Raw genomic sequence first — 22,262 nt, forward strand, 5'->3', positions numbered from 1 at the left:
AAAAAAAGAACATAAAATCAAACACTGTTGGCTCAGCACTACTACAGGTTAGAGGGGAAAATTGGCAAAAAAGTCAAGAACCAGGTCTGTCTAAGCACGTCTACCAATCAGTATCGTATCTGTGGGATTTCTCTCCCCGTCCAGTCAAATAAAACAAAACCGAGCAGTTCGTGAGCGGGGGCTGTGGCGTCAGGTGTCCGAGCTTAAAGCGGGGGCGAGACCTCGGCCCGGACGCCCAAAACGCATCCCAAAATAACCAAACAACCCCCCGGGCTAACGTTAAAAAACCACAGAGATAAATCCAGAGGAAGGCGAGCCCTCCTTCTCAGCAGGCACAGAGTCTCGACTTGGAACGTCCCGTCGTGTGCAGCAGTGGAATGAGGAGGAGACGACGGGTGGTGGGAGACGACGGGGACTAGAACCGGAAAGAGACGACCAGCTCACGTGGATGAATTTCCAAATAAAACTTGATCTGACCTAATAAAATCTGTACAATATTTTCTTTTTTAATCTCGAAGATTCGTCGGTCCAAAAGGGACACTTTTTTTTTTCTCCGTTTATTCATTTTTTCTTTTCTCTTAAAGTATATTTAATAAATCTTTATCTGTTTCTTTAATTTAGATGAACCGAGTCCCATCTTCCAAGTATGCGTGCGTGATGAAAAAGCCTCTTTTTTTTTTGCTTTTTGAGGACGGCTTCCCTGTTTGCTAGCAGCACTTTTTCTTTCGTTTACTGTTCCGGGTGAGTTTGACCACGTCGTTCTGTTGCTGCTGCTGCTGCTTGGCTAACACTTCCTTCTTAGCTCTTAGCACCAGCTCTGTGATGCAGTTGAACATCTGCAGGCAGAGACAACAACGCGCGGTTACTGTGGCGATGTCAAAAGCAGCCGTCTATTAATCCTCAAGTCAAATCTACTCTTAGATACCTCTTCAACGTTGAGGTTCTCCTTCGCGCTCGTCTCAAAAAGGTTGATTCCCATCTGCTCCGCGAACTTCTGCGCGTCCGTCGTCTCGACCACCTTGGAGTTGGGGTCGTCGTTTTTGTTTCCCACTGCGAGTTGAGGAAAGAACCACGACCACGCGTCACTAAGCTGGAGCGAACGCTGCTTAAAATGCACGTGACGGGAGCCGACGAAGACGCACGCTCACCTAATATTCGACACACGTCGTCGCAGTTCTGATTGATTTCATGCAACCATCGTTTGACGTTGACGAAGGACTCTGCGCTGGTGACGTCGTACACCACGATGACCCCGTGCGTCCCCCTGTAATACCTGCAAATGCAAAGAGACGAGAGCGTGAAGATATTATGCTAATATTCCAAATAAGTACAGAATGTTCTGCTCCTTTGTAAGCAAACACAGGAGAGAGAGAAGCCTGGGGGGTCAGAGGCTGACTGAGCAGGACCGAGCAGGACCGAGCAGGACCGAGCGGGTCGCTGCCACTAAACTCATAGATCCATTAAGGAGCTAATGAGGCGCTGTGCTGGCTCACACTGGGCAGTCACAGATGGGCTGGGAGGGTCAGGGTCACATGGCTCCGACACCTTCATCGGCCTCCACAGCTGCATGTTTATGCCAACCTGCTGTCCGTGTAAACTGGGCCCGAACAGAGACGCCGGAACATCGAGGACTGAACCACGTCACCCAACTGTGACGACAACGCAGGGGTTACAGGCCGCATCATTGGGCTCGTTTAGTTTTATCAAACAGCAGCAGCTTTATTTTTTGGTTCGCTCAGTTCTGCAGCTCAACTTTGGTGTCCTTCAACCGTCACACCATCGTTCATTTTTAGCACCTGACTTTAGCTAAAAAGTCACTTTACATGATAAGCTGAGAAACGCACAGGAAGGTTTTCACCATCACCACTATGTTGCTATGGAAACACAGCCCAGGTCATCACACCACACCTGAATAGACCCAATTTCTAATCCCATCAATAAATCTTAGCACAAATAAATCTTTGGCAGGACTCTTCAAGTGACACGAGTGTCTTCAGTCGGTGGTTTTATCAGCACAGCTCATAGAATTCCTCCACTGTTCAAGTATTACAGTTCTACTAACCAATTAGTTAGAGACAAACATGCCAACAACAGACTTACTGGTAAGATCTATTAAAGGTAACGGGTGCAGAGATTTTAAAGTGATTCCAAGACAAACTGCAGAACTGTGTCTGCGTGTGGGTGCTGTTGTACTAACGTGGAGGTGATGGTGCGGAAGCGCTCCTGCCCTGCTGTGTCCCAGATCTGCAGCTTCACCTTCTCCCCGTTAATTTCCACCGTCCGGATCTTGAAGTCTACGCCGATAGTGGTGATGTAGCTACCTGCAGCCCGACACAAACTCCTGGTCAGCGACATGCGGCAGAAAAGGTGTGAAATTACGCTCTGGTACCTGCAGCGGGAGCGGCTCACCTGAAAACGTGTTGTCTGCAAATCTCAGGAGGAGACTGCTCTTCCCGACTCCTGTGTGACAAAAATAAGAACACGAGTTGTTTTAGAGGTTCCCAGAATAACTGTGTTAGTGTATTACATAAGGCGTAATAGTTTCAGGCTGGAGATAACCGTGTGGGGACAAATATGTTGAGGTTTTTTTGCGTGTCCATGCAATAATAATCCACTCTTTTAGTTTCTTCCCACGAGAAAAACAACCCGACACCACGACACCCTCCAACGACACACCAGCTAAAACCACTGTTGTAAACCGTTTTCCTAAACTCAACATACGCAAACCTGTTACAGAGGTAACGGGGTGGCGCAAGGTTTCAGCTTCCACATCCACGATGCTGCTGAAACCTACTGAGGCTTCGTCACCGCAGCTGCAGAACAAAGTGCAGCAGCTGCAAAGGCTCCTGTCACAGAAACAAGGGGATAGGTAGCTCTGCACAGGATGCTAAAATGACCAGGCATAATATTGAGATATAAAATGACACGCAACCGAGCGTATGAGAATTCTGTAAACCAGCCTGGGGGGTGGAACCCAACCTGCAGCCCATCCATTGTGGTGTTTTTTTTTTTGTTCTTTACCAAGCAAATGACCCTCCAGACTCAAAGCACATGGAGATTTGTTCAAGTAACAATAACTGCATTCAGACTTCCCTCCCTGCCGTCTGATCACCATCTCTTGGTGGGTGAGAGTTTACAACATCTCCCTAAATGATACCTGTGCAGTATGACAGGCAGTCATATACATTTGTGGTGCAGCTGAGCCAGACACTGGTCCTTTCTGTCTCTGAAGGACAGTGAAAGGCTCGCTGTGCTGCTTCGGCCTCTACAATAAGCAGACAGCTGATGGGGTAGTGCCAGGATCCAAACTGTCAATGAAGGCAAACATTACTGGCCATAAAGAGCTGAAGACATGCTCTTGCAAAAGGGTGGAGATGCATAGACGTTTTTACAACTACAATTGGCAGAATTATGCATCTACCTACGTATAAAGTTGGTTAATGAGTTATGAGTGGGTTCTAAAAAAAAAATCAAGTCATACAGTGATGCAACTACACAGTAAGCTTTTGAACCTCGTCAATTCTGCCGGCAGCTAAAGCCATTAGAGTTGCTACTAACTAAAGGGCAATGTTTTCCACGAGCCGTGGCTTAAAAAAACACAATACTTCCAACAAATTTAGCCCGGAATGGTGGTCGATTCTTTATCGTGAAAGAAACCTAAATCACGAGCCCAAACTGCGGTAGAATTTAGCCCCAGTTGCTTTTAAATGAATCCTAGCTGCTCAGCTAGCGTTAGCCGCATACCCAAACTTCCAGCTAGCTATCGTTGCTAACCAAAGATAACCAGAGGCCAAATGCGAGAAATATGGAGGTTCTCGAAGGTTGTTTCGGCAACAGTCGCTCTTTTACTGCACAGATCGAAAGGTGCTGCGACAGACAAAACCAGAAGGTATTCAAGAGATAAATGCTGCAGATCTGAGGGAGATATCCGGCCTGAGCGGCTAATACACCCAGCCCGGACACACCACCTCCGCCCTGTCAGCGCCACAGAAATATGGCGGAGGTGGACGTTGCAATGATCCCGCTTTAATCTCATGAAAACGAACAACAATGTGCCTTGAAAACCAAGAAAGAGCCGGGGGCGTTGAGACATAGCCGTATTTCTCCAGTAAAACAAAACAAAACAAACAAAATAGGCGACAGGCCCACTTCCCGTTGGCATCCCCAGCGTCGCCTTACCGCTATCCCCGATGATGAGCAGCTTGAAGAGGTAATCGTAGTCCCTGGCCATGCCGGTAGCTGGTGGCTCACCCCCGCCTTGTGCCGCTTCTTTTCACCGTTTGCCGTCCGACCTCCTCGGTTCGTAGGTAAAAACTCACCAGCCCCCGGATATAAGAGAAATCAATCACTACCAGGCGCTAGAAATTGTGAGCCACCCGAGCCGGCGGCGTTTTTCACGGGGTTCCGCGGCGTCAGCAATGCGCTCCCTCCGCTGCAAACAGCCGGAAACTCCGCTTCCTTCTGTGGTGGAGCTGCACCCAGCTCTGGCCGGGCCCCACTGCGCAGGCTCCGGCCACGGCGCAGCCGTCCCAGCCCATTGATGAAACTCCGAGGACGGCAAGAGTCTCCACCAGTCTGAGAGGATCCCCCAGGATCGTCAAAATACTGCGAAACATCTCCCTTTTCTCCTTTCAGTATCTTTCAGTAAATTCTAAAGTAAGTTATAACGATTTCCAGCTCATGCATTTCTGCTCAAATGCAAATAAAGGCCATTGACAGAACCGGTCCAGCTACTGTATGTTTGGACTCATGGACATATAAGCTCAACTGCTTGATATTCAGAACGCAGACGTGTTATTTTCACCTGTGAAATAAAGTTTGAAATGAGGTTGATCACATTGAAATGAACTCTTACCACTTCAACACTATTTTAAAATCTATTTCCGACATATTATGGAGGGGAAACAGCTCAGGTTCAGAGTTTTGACTCCCAATTCTCTTCATCACATCTTCTATGTCACTAATTATGTTTTATTAGTCTACATAATGTACAGGAGACATTTCCCTTTAAAACTAAGGACAGTGATGCCCATACGTCCCACTGAACCCACTCTGAAGAAACACACACTACATTATGAAATATTTTTATTGGTTTTTGCCTTTTTACAACTGTGTCAGAGACAAGAGATTTATTTTCATTTCACCCCCAAATCAACCCTCACACGAAATCCAAATAAAATTTAAAAAGACAAGTTTGGGTTGTTTTTTTTTACCAGTACTGTGGTCAAATGGTTGAAAATAATTAGATAAAACAGCAAAATATTGGAAAAACACAACTAATCGTCAGTACAAAGGAACCTGAAATAAAAGCTTAAAACAATGACCTGAAGGCCACTCCAATTGTGATTGAGAGGGGAAATGAATGGGGGTTGTGTCTCAGCCACATAGTAGCGAGTGTGTGGGGTCCTCCAGCTGCAGACATGGTCTTATAGATCGGTCCCGGCTCATCATGTTAGGATGGTGTCATCAATCACTTCATTGGAGTCCGGCAGGCTGGCGATTTTCTTCAGGGAGCGGCGGTGACATTCTGATAGCAGCTCAATACTGGTGGAGTCCAGAATGGCAATAACGCTCTGCAGAACAGTTCAAAATTGGATCAATTATGACATCGGGCTCCCAATAAAACCACGGCGGTTAGTTCAGATTCTGACCTGCATGATTTCTTCTCCCTGGCGGAGCTTGAGCAGGTTGACGATGGTGTGTTCGCTCTGAGCGCGGACGCTGGTGTTCTTGTCTTTGGTGTTGTCCAGCAAACTCTTTATCAGGGGCTTCACCAGGCCCACCTCCAGAGGGGGGGTCTGCGGGTCACTCCACACCCACCACAGTACCCGCTCCGCTACCAGTCTGATGTCGCTGGACTGGTTCTGAAGACACTGCGGGGGAAGGGAACCAGAGAAGTCAAGGGACACGGAAAATGCAGATATTCACCCGATACCAGATTTCCCTACAACTACAAAACAACAAGGGATTTTAACCAAAACTAGCCTGAGTGAATGTGACCATCCGCTGTTCCCGCTTTACCTTGACAAACTGTGTGATGATGCGCTGGTTCACGCTGAGCTCTTGAGCCCTGAGATGATGCCTCATCAGGTATCCCATCGCTCTGATCCCACTGGTGGCAATGGGAATCTGGAACAACATGGATGTTGTTAGAAACTAGCTACCTGGAAATCAAGCGTTAGCGTCAATTGTATGGCCTTTAAATTCTCCATCAGGAAGACATTTGTGTTAGCAACAGTAGTGAGAATATCTCGATAAACAACTCATCTTCTCACCCTGTCAGCGGTAGCGTTAACCAAAACGGTTTCAGTCACAGAATCGCAGTATTCCTTCCCACACAGCTTCTCGGGAGCAGACTTGAGAGCTATCGCCAGGGCCATGCTACGACCATGACGAACCATCCAGTCAACACCTGACACGTCCGCTGAGAGGGAGACACCATATTCATCTTTATGTGTAATCACAAGTGTCGTTAACCAGCTAAATGATCACTGATATTAATTTTTATCTAGTAAATTAAGTCTAATATGAATAACAGCATTTATATTTTGTTATCAAATGATATTAAGGGTGTAGTTAATATATAGTTTATATATACACACCATAGTTTTAATATAGTAAAGTTTACATTAACTTTGTTAAGGCCTGTAAAATGAAAGGGGAACTACTGATATGTGATAGATGCATGTAATCACTGACCCAAGAGGTGTTGAAGTAGCACATTCTTCAACTCCTCTTCTGACTGGAAGGCACACAGCTCACCGATGCAGCCTGCTGATGCCATACGCGTTGCATCCTGAGCACATGCACATAATAGAGCGGTTCATTCCAATGTTCAAAGATAAAAAGCACATTTTTAGAAAACCACTTGCTTCCATTTACTTCTGGTGTAACCACAGAGGGCTTCACCATTGAACAACTCAGCAATTTAGCATTTTACCAGCAATTTAATTTACCATTTAGCATTTTTTTAAATGTTTCCAAGGTATGCGGCAGAATGACCCTTGGGAAACCCAGGAATCAATTATATTCGCCCCCTCGGGGCACTTGCTCCTCCTGTCATACCTCGTCATGTCCCAGCATGCTGAGTAATGTAGTAGTGATGTTCTTGCGGATGGCTGGGTCCACCTTTGACCCGGCCCCCTGGATGACAAACCTTAAGGCTTGGAGCATAGTTTCCCTGGAAGACGGGTAATAAGCACAAGACTTTACTTACAAAACTACAAAATAAAATTCTTGTAATCAGCATCAGAGTTTTCAAACTGTGAGAATAATGGCTTCATATCATCTCGGTTTTATTATTAAAGATGCAGACAGCATGCAGTAGGACACGAGTAAAGACAGAATTTGATCATTGTGCGCCCCCTGGTGGCCAGGGGTAAATGAAGAAATAATAGCTTTCTGGACCAAACATGTTGTTTATACATTTTAATCTTTAAGACTCAAAAACTCAAAATATTAGTAACTTTATGCCATCTATCAGTAGGACCTTATCAATACTTATCAGATCCAGAATTACTAAAGTTAAAGATGAACCCGGCTGCTCACCTGACTCCTGAATCCTCTGCATTTCGGATGGCAGACAGCTGCTCGCTGAAGAGAGGATCCACCTTGGTGTGGATGGAAACCAACTGGCCCAGAGCCTCTGCAGCCCTCAGCCTCACCGCACGGCTGGAATCCTGCAGAGCTTTCAAGAAGGTGGTTTGCAGCTGAGGCAGGAAGGGCTTCAGAGCGATACCCACCTGCAGGGGGAAGACGGGTTGAAGCATCAGATAAAAGTGCAGCCACTGAAACCTCACACTTGCAAGTACGGACCTTTGCCAGCAGCAGTGTAAGAGTCTCAAGCAGGGCGGTTTTCACCATCCACGCAAAACGGTCTCCCAGGATTCGAATGAGAGGCCCAGTGATGTTGACCACAGACGGCCGTAGCGCCTCAGGGGAGGTCAGTTTGATGACCGCTCCCAGGGCTTTAGCAGCCTCCTCCTTCTGCTCAGGGCTGCCGGTGAGGACCCCCTCTCTCAAAACTGGAAGAATACAGGTCACACCCTGTGGAAAGACAGGAGAGAGCTTTTGACTACTGTATCTATGGGGTTATTATTTGCAAGCACGAAGAAAACCAAACCTAAACAGACTGAACCATCATGTTCTGGCATATTCTTCCCCGGTTTCCTGTACAAAGGAGGAACATTACCTTTTTGGGCAGACAGAAACCAGGCAGGTGCTGACCCTTGACATCGGCGGCTGCAGATCGAATGTCCCGATGAAGGTCGTCAATCAGAGCTAGCTGGCTGCTCGCATCAAGTTTCTAACAAAAGAATATTTAGAGGCAGATGATGATAACATTACTGCTGTTTGCTTTTCATCCCATGTGTGTAGTAGCCTCAACCCCATCTGGACGTCAGCACACCTTGGTAATGGAGCTGATGGTGTCCCAGCTCTGAGACAGGACATCAGGATTTGAGTCATTGAGGAGGCGGATGAGGCCTGACAGCAGGCTGCGAGTGTGGATGCTGTAGTCCAGGCGCGTGCGAGCAAAGTAGGCATTAAGGATTGTGACTGCAGCCTGTCTGAGCCCGGGATCGGCACCGCGCGTGGCCTCCAGCAGGTCCTCAATGATGATCCTCTGGCCCACTTCGTCCTCGACGGAGAGGATCACTGTTTGACAGCTGCACAGTTCCTGAAGGTAACACAAGGAGATTCTGATTAGCACCACAGACTCAAGCACAAACAGCTGTAGATGCTTAAAAAAGGACAGGTGGTGTTACTTGAGCTTCATCCTCTGTTCCTAGTTTCTCTTTCAGGGAGGAGAGCAGAGCAGGCAGGATGACCCCGAGGTGGCGCGTCAGTGCATCTCCAGCCACAGCAGACAGGAAGGCCAGCACGCTCGTGCTGACGGGAGGAGCGGTGAGCTACATCATTCAGAGAGAACTGTTATATTTGGCTTGCTGTTGGGTCCCAGAATGAGGAAAGAAAAACTGGATATTTTACCTTTGGAACCAGATAAGGCAGCACAGAGCGACTCTTTACAGCCATGACCTGCTTCAGGCCGTCCAAGGCAAACTCAGCTGTCTCCTTGTCATCCTGACAATAGAAACTCAGTAAATAAAAGGGCAGGATTACAACATTTCAGTGCTGTTAAACCTTTTGTCGCTGTTCTGTCGCCTCACCAGCTGTTTGAGCAGATTGGGCAGGATGTCATCCAGGGCCTGATGACCGATGGTTGCGTGAAGCTGCTCGAAGGTTTTGGCTGCAGCCTCTCTCACCTCCTCCAGAGGGTCACACAGAGCCTTTCTTACTGTGGGGACTAGGGACTCTGAGAAGACCAGCACCTGTAAAAACACATGAAGATGTTAATGCTGAGATTTGACTGGTTACTGAAAAGGATTATCAAGAGTCTGTCAGGGATTTCAGGGTAATGGCAAAACGTTTCATGATATAGTTCTAATATCACTTTAGTACTGTGCCAAAACTACTTACTGCATCTTTGCTGGTGGACTTCATGATCTCGCTGAGCCCGATGCAGACTCCCTGCCTCTCGTCACTCTTGTCAGAGCGCAGTCCATCCTCCAAGATGGGAATAATTTCTGGGAGAATCTTTTCTCCCAGTTTTCTCACCAGATCTCCAAGAGTACGAGCCGCGATCTGAAGAAACAATCAAAGCATTGGCAAAAGTACTTTTACAGCAACAGAGCTCTTTTAAAAAATGATGCAAATCATTTATATTCTATATATTTTTATGCACTGAAGGATAGGTACCGTTCTCTTATCAGGACAGGTGGAAGCCAAAAAGCCCAGCAGCAGAGTGAAGAGCGTTGGGAGGATCTCACGAAGAGTTCTGGGGGTGTTGGAAACTACGATTTTCCACACGTGGAGGGAAGCTTGTCGAACTACCAGCTGAGTGTCTGAACGGCCCATATAGAGGCCAGAGAGGACACGATTACGGCGTTCAGCACCCAGAGCTCCAATGATAGCCTAGAGCAAAAAGACAAAGGTCAGACAACAGTGCTCTTGAGATAATCAATAAAAATATAACTCAAGCATTATACTTTATTTGATGCTGCAGTTCCAAAGTTATCATCTTCTGACGCCGTCTCTGTAGTCATCTTTCCAGTCACTCCAGAGATATGGAACAGCAGATCTCCAAGCAGTTGCACAGAACTGAACCTGTAAAACAACAAAGAGTCAAGCTTTCGAGTGGCGTTTATTTAGCCATAATTGTGCTAGCACGCGTATAAATCTGACCTGATTCTCCACAGGTCGTCAAACAGGCCCTGTTCCAGCTCAGGAAGCAGCAGTGCAATTGCTGTCTCTGCATACATGCTGATGATACGCTGGCCGGCACGCAGCGCTGTGTCTCTCACATACTCATTTTCATCTGCAAGAGCCTAATGGGTGATAAAGACAGGGTCAAAGTGAATGGTTCTCTTGATTGTATTCATAAAATAATATGGTCTAAAATACTTCTACAGTTGCAAAAATCCAGAAAAACGTAATGGTGGTGGCTGTACCTTAAGAATGCAGGGGATAATGGGCCCGACATAGGGAGTAAACTTGTCTCCAAAGGTGAGAGGAAGGTAGATGAACATCATTATGTACCCATCTCTCACATGGGATGCGATATCCACCTTGCTGGCTGTTTGCACCACATCTGGCATCAGCTTGTCAAGCTTCTCCACTCCCAGTCCAGCCATTACCTCAGCCAGACCTGAAGACATAAACAATCTGTGTTATGTCTGATGAAATCAGGCAATCTCTTGCCTGAGTGTAGAAGCACAGTAACCTTGAGCAGCTCCAGAGCGATCCACAGAGCTCTGTTCAGAGGCGAGTGTCTCCATGAGCCAGGGTAACAGGTCATCAAAGCAGGTCTCACCCATCCCTTTCACCATGGCACCCAGTGCTTTGGCTGACACTGTACGGACCTGCATGAGACACACAGACAAATGTCCTCATTTTCAACCACCTAAATTACCTTCAACTATCACTGCTTCAAATATTAACCCACCTCAGGCACGGGGTCCAACAGTGAAGCCTTTAGTCCGGGAATAACACTGGGCAGGTACGGGGACAAATCCTGCACATCGCCAACAGAATATTACAGCACGGAAAAAATTCTCAATAAGGTAACTTGAATATTTAAGCAATACTGGATACCTTCTGGTCAGTGAGGGAGTACATGTTACCGATGATCTGAGCAGCCATCTTACGAGTGTCAGTAGATCGATCCTGGAAAGCTCTCTGCACAATGGGCATGATGAGGGCCAAGGAGGGGGCGTCAATAAAGTGGACAAATTTGGTGTCTAGCAGTGTTTGAAGGCATGTCTGTGTTTTCCTGGATGGCTCCGTGAGAGCATCAAGGAGGATGGGTGTGATTGCTGAAAGGGGAGGGAAGACGATGGTGTCAAAACACAGAACAGTGGCTGAACATTTATTTCATGTATTTTAGTTCAAGGATAAAAATTCCATCTAATTTTAACTGAAGCCTGAGCCGTTAAACTTTGACTCTTAAGAATCTTGAACAAATTAAGTCCCAGGTTAACTCCTCTCAGCTTACTTACCCAGGATTTCTGGATTGCGGATAACAGAGCCAATCTGTCGGAGGGCTTGTTGTCCAGCATTCTGTACTTTCACGTGGGAGTCAGTCAGCACCTCTGTTAACTTGGGTACAATGCTGGGCAGGCAGGAGGACAATTGCTTGGGAGCGCAGAAAGCCATTGCACCCAGCAGCTCCACTGAGCCTGGAGGACAGAGTAGAAAATTCATGAAATGAGATAAATAAAAGTAATTGTGTCGTGTGACCATCTTAATATTGAATAAGTGTTACCAAAAACATAGTGATCATAAAGTGCCAATTATGAAATTACCATAATTTCCTGACCATAAGGCGGACTTAAGAATCTTAAAATTTCTCTAAAATGGACAGGGCGCCTCATGTGTGCGCCGAGTTCCAAAATCTTTAAATTCTCTTCGGCTTTTGCAAAAGCCATTTCGGATTCATTTAGTTCATTTTGGATATAGAAGATAAGGACTTTGATAGATTTGTGGATGAGGATTGATCAAAAAATAACGTGAGGACATTGGTAAATACACGCCAGCATGCATGTTTTAAGATAACGTACCGGTATGTTTTACCATGCCCGCACCATATAATCTGGTGCACCTAATGTATGTGTTAAATACAGAAATGGCACCGTAACTGAGACTGCGCCTTTTAATACGGTGCGCCTTAACTGAAAACTTGCCTGCTTTAGTTCTCCAAGACTCTTCTTCCAGGGCCACCAACAACGAAGGAAGAACCAGCTTCACACCGTGGGCACTCAAGTTCCGCATCACAGCCTTAGCACAGTCATCTGCAGCCTGGTAGTTAAGAACCACACCCGAATTAGAGAAGTGATCCAAGACAGGTCGGAGAAATCAGCAACAGAACTTCTGAATATGTGGATGTTTTCGATACAAACAGACATGTTAAAAGACTGTGAAATTTAGTGGGACATCAAATCCGCTGACCTCTCTCACATAGGGGTTTCCATCCCCAAAGCAGAGCAGGAGGTGTGGCAACACGTGGACAACGTATGGCTCGAAAAGCTTCCCCAACATGTTGCACAGCATCTCAAATGCAAACAGCGCTCCTGGAAGGACACAATTGGTTGATCAATCCACCATAAATATGTCTGCTTACTCCTCTGGAAAAAAGATTACTTGTCTTATTGTCAAAGCTCATAATAGTTTCATTAAATGGCACGGTCTAACACTAACTCTAAAGATCAGGTGACTGAACAAACCAACCTTCCCTTCTCCTGAAGTTCTTCTTGTCTTGAATGGCATCAGTCAGTGTGGTCATGATTTCCTGTTGTTTAAGTGACAAGATGCCAAGACCTTTGACCAGACCAGCTAAACCATACGCTGCTCCTTTCCTCTCTGCATACTTGTCACTCTCCAGCAGCAGCTGCAGCAGGTTTTTCACAATCCCCGCAGCATCTTCTTTAATTGCAGGCACTAGTGGAGGCAAACAGCTGGCTACAGACTCCTGAACCTGGGTGGAGGGACATCAAACGGTGAGGTTCCAAAGGCTGACTCTGTAACTGTTTAATAAGGTGAGATAATTAGTCTTAGTCTTTCTTACTTGCTGTGAAGGTGTTGAGAGTGCAGTAATAAGCTTGGCCACAATGGGTTTAACTTTAGGGTCATTTTTATCCAAATGTTTAGCCAAAGAGCCCATGAGAATCACCACGCTCTGACGTACAGAATCATAGCTGGCATCCTGAGGAGCGTTTTTAAGAAACTCTTCAAAGACTGGCAGCAGTGAGCTCACATTGTCCTGTGACATACAAAGAACACTTGAAACCATCTGTGCATACAGCAAAATATAACTCACATATATAAGGGGTGGGGGAGGGGAAGGGCACAAACCTTTCCATGCGTGTTTAGTGCAGAGAGGGCAGCATCGAGCATACAGCGTCGCACCTCGGCGTGGCGGTCATTCAGAGCATCGGGGACAAAAAACAGAAAGAGCGGGGTGACCTGTGACTCTTCCAAGTACTGGGACAGCTTATTCAAAGCCAAAGCAATGCCACATCTGAAAAAGTGGGATAAAGTTCAATACATAGCAATGCTATAATTTTGAAGTTTATCTCTGTGTTTTCAATACTCATATACTGATAAATATAAATTCCGAACATATCAAACATCAGGATTTACCTGGCCTCCCACTGGTCAGGTGGGGCTTCAGATACTACTCTGCCCAGGGCATCAAGCACAGGAGGTGGTCTCTAAATTTAAAAAAACAAGGTCATACTGCAGGTTCTGTATTTCCAGACTGCTTAATGTGATTTGAACATCTTGGAGTTCTCACATAGAGTTTCTGGTGGTAGAGCTGAGTGAGCTGGCTGAGAACACTGGCAGACTGGTCTGTGTAACTGGACACAGCAGTTGACAGAGCTTCTGCACTGGCAGATCGGATGGCCTCCTCATGGTGGGTGACGTCTCCAATCAGCAGGGAACAAAGCTCAGGGACCAGCTCTAAACCCAGAGACTCCCACAATCTAGGGGATAGTAAAGAATTAGTCTAAATTTAATTATTGAAATTATGGATCCAAATAAACAATTATTGCACAAGGAACCACAAGCCACATACTTTTCTGCCAATCCTTGAGCCTCTTCCTCAACATCAAACCTGGCAACCCAAAGCCTGCGCAACAAGCTAAGCCCACTAGCCTCTGTGCTGTCTGTGGGCAAGGCAAACTCCATCTCCAACAATCCCTGAACAAAGACAGGCTGGGTGGTGAGAACAAACCTAACAGGGATACACCTGCAGTACAGGTTTAATTTGCAATAATAACTACTCTACCATGTGGTGCCTTTTTTAGTAGTATACACATTTACTGTAGGACATAGTAAACCAACTCACCCTCAGGGCAGCATCTCGAACAGAAAAGCAAGCTGAAAGCAGGGCATCAAGTAGGACGTCGATCTCTGGCTGCTCTGCCACAGTACAGCCATCTCCTCCCCCAGCACTGGCACACAATGCTGTCAGGCACTGCGATGCCAAAACCTGAGGAACACCAAATCTCTCTCATCAGAAAGAATTCCGTCACTGGTGTAGCTAGAGACAATCAAACATTCTGTAATCCTATAGTAAAAAAATTACCTGAAGTCGAGGGGTTGCTGTAGAAATAATACTTTTTAGAAGCAAAAACATGTTGACACGTGGGAGCAGCTCTGGTCCATTCTGAAACAGGGAAGCATCATTGTCTTTATCCAAGATTCAAATGGTAGTAGCAGCTACCCAAGACAAAAACTGTTGTATCAGATGCAGCCTGAATCTACGCAAAAGTTCATATTGGACCATTGATATGAATTACTGAAGCAGGCCAGCCCTCAACTAAACTAGTCTTGACTGAAAGATACATAAAGGTTTAAGTTTACCTCATCTATATTAAAGTCGAGAGCGTCCGTGCTGGCGCGAAGCTTGCAGTGTTCCATGACGATTTGCAAAGCCCTGATCATCATGCTTTCCATCTCCTCAGTGCTGCCCGATGACTCTCGGAGTTTGGCATTGAGGAGAGGGAAACAGAAGGAGAAAGCAGGGGCAGAAAGTGGAGCAATGTCTAAGGAGGGAAAAAAGAAAAATGATGACATAAAAAGAAAAATTATGTCTTAACATAAAATAAAGGCTTAATTTACATCTGGAGCTAAAAAAATTAACATTTGTCAATTCAAGTTCACCAAGATGTTTTTGTACATTGGTCAGGTTTCAATTCTTTGGTACATTGCCTAAATATTTAAACTATGATTGATCAAGACACGATCCCATATGAAATCTGTTTTATATCCCTTATTTCCTAGGAAACAAGAAAAGCTTGGCCCCGTCTGCTCACCACTCGTTTTGATCTCTCTCTGGGGAACAGTGTGGTTGTGCAGGAGTAGAATGGTCCGTAGCGCAGCTGCGTCCAGGTCCTCCTGCTCCCAGGCTTCATCGAGATCGCATGCAGGTTTCAGCAACCGCAATGTCACATGCCCAACAAGCACAGCTGGAAAAAGAAAAACAAGACTTAAAATGGGAAACACGATCCATAGTGTCTTTGTTATTGAACTACATAAAGCCTACATGTACCTAAATGATGAAGGTGTCTGGGCATGAGGTACAAGCCAATGTCTAAGAAGACCTGTTTGATGTGTGGAGAGGCCAGAGGGGAATGGAGGAGGGGCATTAGGACTTGGAGGACAGCAGGAAGCTCCTTGGAGAGCTGTGGTGGATTTTCAATCAGAATGGCTTCCAGCAGGCCCACCGCGCTCAGCACCTCCACAACCAGCTGATGACAAAAGCAAGTTACAACCTACTTGGGAAAAAAGCTTCCATTCAATTGTATTTTTATATGGCTTCATTAGCTACCCCCTGAAGCTTCTTGCGAATGACAGCCTCCTTTTCCAGTTGGGCTTGCATCATTTCCTTCTGTTTGCTTGTTAGCTGCAGCTCCTCTTTGATGCCTTTTTTCTTCTTCAGCTCCTACAGAATCACGTAAAATAAAAAACAAGTTTCACACATATCTCCCGCTAACTAACAATGTGAAGGACTTTACCTCCTGTAACTCCATTTCAATAATCTGCTCCTTGTAGGAGTAGGCCTTATTCTCTCTCTTCATGTTGGCTTTATTGGTGCTTTCCTTCTGAGCACTGCAGCATGCGTAAAGGCAGAAGGCACATGGTAAATGTAGAGCCAAAATAAAATCAATGATTCCTTGTGATTTCAGCAGCCTGCAATGAGGGCGGAGGCCGATTGTTACCTCTGGATAACACTTTTGTCATACAGCTGTCCTTCAGGTGTTAGCATGATGGCATACTCCTGATTGGTGACCTGGACAAGAGCTGGTTGGGAAAGGCCTTTGATAATATGACTGATTATGTGTGGTAGCAGCTTGTTTGGAGAGAGGCCAGAAAGGGCCCCGACTGCATTTTTCACCGCCTGTGGAGTAAAACATGATCATTAAACATCCAGGTAACACCTGTAAAACATCAGCATAAGCAGAACGACAGGGCCTACTTGATAGTCTCCAATTTCTACATCCTTTTTGCAAGAAATGCCTGTATATCAATCAAATGTAAATTCTTAATACAAAATATTGTGTTGATTTCAGACCTGGTTGTCAGCATTGACCTCCAGCAGATGTGGCAGGATGGCCTCCAGATTCTTCTCTATGAATTCCTCAGCTTTTAAGTTCATGGAGTGGAGAAGAACGGTCCAGAGACCACGGCGAGCTACAACTGAGAACGATGAAGGTAACTGTTAATGTTTGCAAATGAGGAGTCTGTGCCAAGGAAAGAGTGTTTAGTGTAATACCAATAGATGGGTGATGAGTGATGATGAGGATCTCCATGGCCAAATTCTCCGCTTCAGTAGGATCACCCCATTGGCTGGCGGTGGAGCAGATAACATATAGAGCCTCCAGCAGGACACGAGGGGGGATGTAGCTGCGGCCCAGATCGGTCAACTCCCCCGAGTCTGACACCAGAGCTTCTTGAGGCAAAACCTTTAAAAGTTTAAGACACAGAGTCAGGCTGGACAGGAGAACGTTGTGGGATGTGGTACTTGTTAAAATTATACTTATTTAAATATTATAATGTTAAATATATGTTATAATTCTTATTTTTCTTTCTCTTGTACTTTGTGTTTGTTGACAACCACACGGAGTTCTCCCAGAAGGCCGTAGGCAAAACTGGAACCACCCAGTGAGGACAAGAGTTTTCTGACTGTCTGTTGCGCCTTCTTTCTCACACGCCAGCTCCGAGACAGAAGAATCGCCACTGTGGCATAGTGATACATCCTGCTGAAAAGGTATGGTGGGAAATTAAACAGCTTACTAAAGTAAGGAAAATAGTGAGTTGTTCATAATGTTTGCACAGTTGAAATAATTCTCTCTCACTTGGCCTTGTTGCTGTTAAAGCGGTGAGCATGGTCCAAGAAGAGCCTTTCACACAGCATCAAAACTGTGAGGAGAGCTAGAGACAGAGCAAAAAGTCACCAATGTCTTCAAAATGAAAGCATCTAAAGAAAATACAATATATTTCCCCACCTTCATCATTTGCCTGGGAAAGAAACTTCTCAGTGGTGAATAGAGGCTTTTTCTCATCTAATATCAGGTTCCAAAAGCTGGAGAACTTTGATTCTGTAGAAAGACAAAGCAAAACATCACATATTCACTGTGTTCTTCAACACATTGGAAGAGGAAGTAAAGTGAGTCTAGAAAGTACAGCGTCACCTGTCTGGGTCTCCAACATCGCCAGTCGACTCAGGAGAACGGAAGCTGCCACCCCTTCAGCGAGCAAAGCATGCTGAGAATTTTGTGCCACAGCTTTTTCCAGAGTTTGAAGGAGCAAAGGTGTGAAGTCTGAGGCCTGGGCCAGTGTGTCACCTAAAACCAGTATATATCAGGTTAATAGGATTTACTTAATAGTATATACAACTACTTATGTAATACGTAAAACTATTACATTTTATTTTGAGAAAAAAGGAGAAAGATAATATTAAACATTCCACAAACACTTTGTTAAAATACTATACCTGCCAACAAAATGCAGTAGATTGAAAATTTAAAGGAGTAACAAATGTAAATGCTTGAGTAAAGTAACTCATAATTATATTTATGTAGAGGACTTAAATAAATCTGGATATTTATCTAACATGACTGACCTTTGAAGGCCCCCAGCATTGCCTGAAAGTAGGCATGTCGAACAAGCGAAGTGGACGTCTTCAGGGTAAAAGCTTTTTTAAACCAATCGAGCAGAGCCGTAGGAACTTCCACTGTGAGACGATTACTCCACTGTGAGAGCACAAACACTGCGTGCACCAAAGTACCCTCATGGACTAAACAACAGAATAAAAAGAGCATTGAGCTGGTACATCAGACATAAGTATCTCATCATTTCACTGCCTACTGGAAAGGACAAAGGGATGATACCTTCCTGTTGTAAAAAAGGGATGAACATCACTGTGACTGCAGAGCTGAGACTTTGACTCGAGGTTCCTGAGACAGCATGGTGACTGCAACTGGCAATCCCTAGAATAAAAGAAAATTCTCAGACTGAAAATGACAATAATGTCTTGTGGGCAGCAACCAGTTGAGTGTAAGAGTGTAAAAGGTCTCCTACCTGATAGTACGCTCATCTTTTGTGCAACAACAGTAAGCTTCCCCTCAGAGCCTGCGCACAACAATCCAGATTTAAAAGAGCTAGCCTAAACAGCATTTCTAAGACATGATTCCAGAGGTTTATGATAACAACTGAGTGATTTGTTCACCTGCAAGGATTTTGAACAGGTGGGAGACGACATCTTTCACAGCTGATGGGTCACTGCACTGCTGCACAAGGTTCTGCATGGCCTGGACTGCTTCCTCCATTAGCTGTGCATTATTAGCTTTCAGTTGACCTGAGACACACAGCTCCCATTAAATAAGCACGTCTCTGATAGCAATCCGTCAGCAGTATCCTCTTTTGCACCAGCTCAATGTGGATGAAACATTTACTTCTGGACCTACATAACCACACATTGATTAAAAGCCCACTCAAGTCTTACCTGCGATTGCCTTTCCAATATCCATTGCATACTGGCTGAGGTCAAGAGTTACAGCAGACAGCAAGTAGGAAACAGCTGGAGAAAGATGAGAAAGAATTTAATCCATTGCTTAAGACATTCAGACTGGTGAGTAATTACACAGTCTCTTTTCTCACTCTGCATCGCATTCTCAGGACTGCGGAGCATTGTCTTCTGCAGGGTAGGGAGCAGCAACTCCTTGAACTCTGAGTGCGACACGTGACGTAACAGGGAGCCACTTTTGTCCAAAACATGCTGCTGAGGTTTTGTTTTGCTCATAAGGACCGACTTCAGGTACAGGTCCATTAGGAAACTCTGGAAACCAAATGAGAACATTTAAGGTGGCCATAGATAACCCTCAAATATTTGTTTTTGATAAAGTTGTACAGTAATATAAATATTGAACTTAAAAATGATTTCAAACCTCAAAACTTACTTTGTGTTTTTCGATTGTAGCTTTGTCTTTCTGAACAGTGCAGAAGTCTAAACACATCCCTAACATGATCAGAGTGGTTGGGCTCTGGTCCAGACTCAACAGCGTGCTGATGTACTGATCCACCAGTCCAGGATTCTGGAAACAAAACAAAAAACATTTAATTTAGCCAGATTCTATTACCATTCAAATAATAGTCTTCTTGACTAGTACAAAGTCTAATAGTAAGATTAGGTCCCGTTTACATTTCTGTGAAGTGATGTTTTGTACTCACTTGCTTCCAAAGGTGATTGAAATTTTTCAGGATTGACTTTTGAGCTTTGGTCTTGGCCCCGCCAAGCACCTCAGCAGCAAGAAGGCTCTGGACCTCCACCTAAAATAACAACAGACAAGTTGATAGTAACAACCTTAATACTTAACCCCGATGTGGTACAGTAAACCCCTTTACTGACCATTTTCTTCCACAGAGTTCCTTCTCTTTTTTCTGGAGCAGAAAACACTCTTGAGGTCAAAAGGCAGGTCCACGATAGGCCAACAAATGCAGCAGAGCCAGAGCTTTTACTGCAAATATAACAAACAAATGGAAGCGCATAATCACAATGAGAGCATATTTTACAATAGTACTACTGAAATCCTTTGAGATAATCTTTCAAAAGAGAATATAAAGCTGAGACGTGTACCCCGGCACTCCACTTTTGCTGATGACTCCACAATTCAGCAGGCAGTGGAGGAGGCTGGTGACTAGGATTTCAGGCTGCGTCTCAGCCAGCTGGCCAATAACAGAGAGGGGCTCTCGGCGTGATGCAGCATCCCTGAAGAACAAACACATGCTTCAGTTTTGCTACATTGGAACTTTGTTTTCATTTTAAAATCCATATCCTTTGCATTATTCATTCTGTATGCAACATATTTGCAGTACACGCCCACCTGTATCTGTGTGGGGTGAGGCAGAAGAGCTTGCATAAACCTCTGATAGCTGGTTCTGGTAATTCTAAAAGGGATATTTGAAGAAATTTCAGATCCAGCAATACACCTGATGAATTAAACAGAAATGTGTAGAAAACTGAATGAATCAAAAATCTCTCACCTCTGCCCTTGATGCATTGTCTCAGTTCTGCAAATATTTCCTTACGTTCCTTCACACTGGCTGTAGTCACTTTTACAGAAAATTTCTTCAGTGTATCTGAAACCTAAAGAGTTACATTTATTATTAAAGACTTAGCTGGCTTTAATTGAAGAACAGATAAATACACGCCTTACAGTAATTTAGAGATGTCTCCCGATAGTTTGAAGAAACCTTATAAGTTAAGTTCTATAGATATTTTAATCATGCACCTTGCAAGGTGCACCTCTCAAGGATTTAAACAATTATAAATTTAAAAAAAAAAGCTTTCTTATACCACTACAACATAGATTACTTTATAACCCTTTCATTAGAGAATGCATTTTCTATTAGATGTTCGTTATTAATCTGCTATATTGTTTAAATGTATGGTGTTATATTGTGATTGATTTGTATCACGTTCCCATTGAAAAGTCTCTGGTTGAAAAAAAAAAATCAATACATTTTGAAAAATAACCAAGCCACAGTTGTGAAGCTGTTTGAACTTTATTAGCCAAAGGGCAAAACCTGAGTAAATAAATCAACAGGGTAACTTAAAACCACCATCAATTTAGCCACTCAATGAAATCACAGTAGAAGGCGTGGTGGAAAACATCCAGCATTAACTTCCATACCTGGTACAAAATGAAACCTCTGACAATTGGTGCAAATTCGTTTTCAGTTATTTTAAAGACGTTACACAAAGAAAGGCGAAGCTTTTCGTGAGTGCGGGCAGAAAAAAGAGCCAGCCCTTCCCATTAGCCTCATCAGCGTCTCTATCATGAAGTCACACGAAGGCTACGTAGCACAACGCTAACAGCCGGACCCTGATAGTTGAGTTCTGCCGAGACTTGTCGTTAAATGGCACAAAACACCAAAACATATTTGGATTTACAATCCTGGCAGCGCAAACGGGCAGCCACCGATGCTCGACTCAATTTCTCGAAGCGGATAATGTAGTGTTATAATATAACCACACCGACCTGCGTGTCTGCTGCCATCTTGCCGGCCAAGCTGCAGGAAGAACTTCTTTAATCTACTTCCGGTTCAAAAGTCACCAGAGGCGTTTCCTAGGCAACCGGAATACGTTTGAGACGCCGCTTGATGCATTTTCTGAGCAGCGTCCTTGGGTTTTCTGACCTACCAGGTCTTTCACATGGGTTCCCACTTTCCTGAAAGATGTTTTCCGCCTGAGGACACAAAACCTGCATCATAATGTTTTTGTAAAGATGATAAAGACTTTAAAAGGTCTCCTAAAGACTATTAAGTTTACGGATGAATGATTCCAAGATTGTTGGTTTACCATCGTTTTCCAACCATATTTTGTGAATCAAAAAATTCGAAATGGGAAAGGATAGAATTAAACAACTGATGTCCGTATGGGAAAATGGAGGCAATATGAAAGCACGATTAAATAAATGCAAAACTTCGTTCAACAGACCTATGGTTTGTTTACAGTTAAGGGGGCTATTTAACACTGTTTTCATTGTATATGTAGAATAACGGTACAGTAAACGTATTGGCCAAGAGAGGTCGCTGTTAAGCAGATTTATTATTTTGTCAGTGTTCGTTCTTGTATTGTAAAGAATACAGTTGTATTGAGACAGCTAGAAATTGTACCAATGTATAGAACAAGTATGCGC

General features: G+C 44.6%; 2 protein-coding genes across 3 annotated transcripts; both read right to left on the reverse strand.

The window, feature by feature from the left end:
- Nucleotides 1–571: 571 nt before the first annotated feature.
- On the reverse strand, nt 572–4,501 carry rab35b (RAB35, member RAS oncogene family b). Its single transcript, XM_003974573.3, has 6 exons — nt 4,180–4,501; nt 2,410–2,460; nt 2,198–2,321; nt 1,149–1,273; nt 926–1,050; nt 572–836 (listed from the first exon to the last, which is right to left on the reverse strand). The coding sequence occupies exons 1-6, from the start codon at nt 4,229–4,231 to the stop codon at nt 708–710; spliced, it is 606 nt and encodes a 201-aa protein (XP_003974622.1). The 5' UTR covers nt 4,232–4,501; the 3' UTR covers nt 572–707.
- Nucleotides 4,502–5,068: 567 nt separating this feature from the next.
- gcn1 (GCN1 activator of EIF2AK4) lies at nt 5,069–21,643 on the reverse strand. Of its 2 annotated transcripts, none has more exons than XM_003974574.3 (57): nt 21,603–21,643; nt 20,605–20,707; nt 20,445–20,508; nt 20,198–20,329; nt 19,970–20,078; nt 19,792–19,890; nt 19,521–19,655; nt 19,222–19,399; nt 19,067–19,141; nt 18,791–18,919; nt 18,643–18,693; nt 18,453–18,551; nt 18,185–18,358; nt 17,754–17,906; nt 17,568–17,660; nt 17,418–17,493; nt 17,159–17,318; nt 16,835–17,024; nt 16,634–16,758; nt 16,281–16,459; nt 16,077–16,170; nt 15,890–16,003; nt 15,611–15,809; nt 15,375–15,527; nt 14,923–15,104; nt 14,645–14,725; nt 14,405–14,548; nt 14,132–14,256; nt 13,850–14,039; nt 13,696–13,766; nt 13,408–13,573; nt 13,121–13,315; nt 12,784–13,030; nt 12,505–12,626; nt 12,240–12,354; nt 11,556–11,735; nt 11,152–11,372; nt 11,003–11,071; nt 10,781–10,919; nt 10,509–10,705; nt 10,243–10,385; nt 10,047–10,164; nt 9,757–9,972; nt 9,478–9,642; nt 9,168–9,329; nt 8,989–9,081; nt 8,766–8,909; nt 8,408–8,677; nt 8,192–8,305; nt 7,816–8,046; nt 7,549–7,742; nt 7,066–7,180; nt 6,700–6,796; nt 6,276–6,424; nt 6,022–6,129; nt 5,652–5,873; nt 5,069–5,573 (listed from the first exon to the last, which is right to left on the reverse strand). In XM_003974574.3, the coding sequence occupies exons 1-57, from the start codon at nt 21,618–21,620 to the stop codon at nt 5,448–5,450; spliced, it is 8,013 nt and encodes a 2,670-aa protein (XP_003974623.2). In that variant the 5' UTR covers nt 21,621–21,643; the 3' UTR covers nt 5,069–5,447. The 2 variants fall into 2 exon arrangements, with proteins under 2 accessions (XP_003974623.2, XP_011613759.2); XM_011615457.2 differs by having other exon boundaries at nt 17,159–17,321.
- Between the last annotated feature and the right edge of the window lie 619 nt (nt 21,644–22,262).

This window comes from Takifugu rubripes, chromosome 21, assembly GCF_901000725.2.
Source record: "Takifugu rubripes chromosome 21, fTakRub1.2, whole genome shotgun sequence".
NCBI classification, from domain to species: Eukaryota; Metazoa; Chordata; class Actinopteri; order Tetraodontiformes; family Tetraodontidae; genus Takifugu; species Takifugu rubripes.

What these genes read in the sequence shown, in the direction of transcription:
- rab35b (XM_003974573.3), bottom strand. Translation starts at nt 4,231, where the DNA reads ATGGCCAGGGACTACGATTACCTCTTCAAGCTGCTCATCATCGGGGAT. An exon ending in GCTCATCATCGGGGATAGCG is followed by an intron (nt 2,461 to 4,179) that starts GTAAGGCGACGC and finishes TTTGTCACACAG; the next exon opens with GAGTCGGGAAGAGCAGTCTC. An exon ending in TTCCGCACCATCACCTCCAC is followed by an intron (nt 1,274 to 2,197) that starts GTTAGTACAACA and finishes TTGCATTTGCAG; the next exon opens with GTATTACAGGGGGACGCACG.
- gcn1 (XM_011615457.2), bottom strand. An exon ending in AGGTCAATGCTGACAACCAG is followed by an intron (nt 16,460 to 16,633) that starts GTCTGAAATCAA and finishes TTTACTCCACAG; the next exon opens with GCGGTGAAAAATGCAGTCGG. An exon ending in TTGAAATGGAGTTACAGGAG is followed by an intron (nt 16,004 to 16,076) that starts GTAAAGTCCTTC and finishes GTGATTCTGTAG; the next exon opens with GAGCTGAAGAAGAAAAAAGG.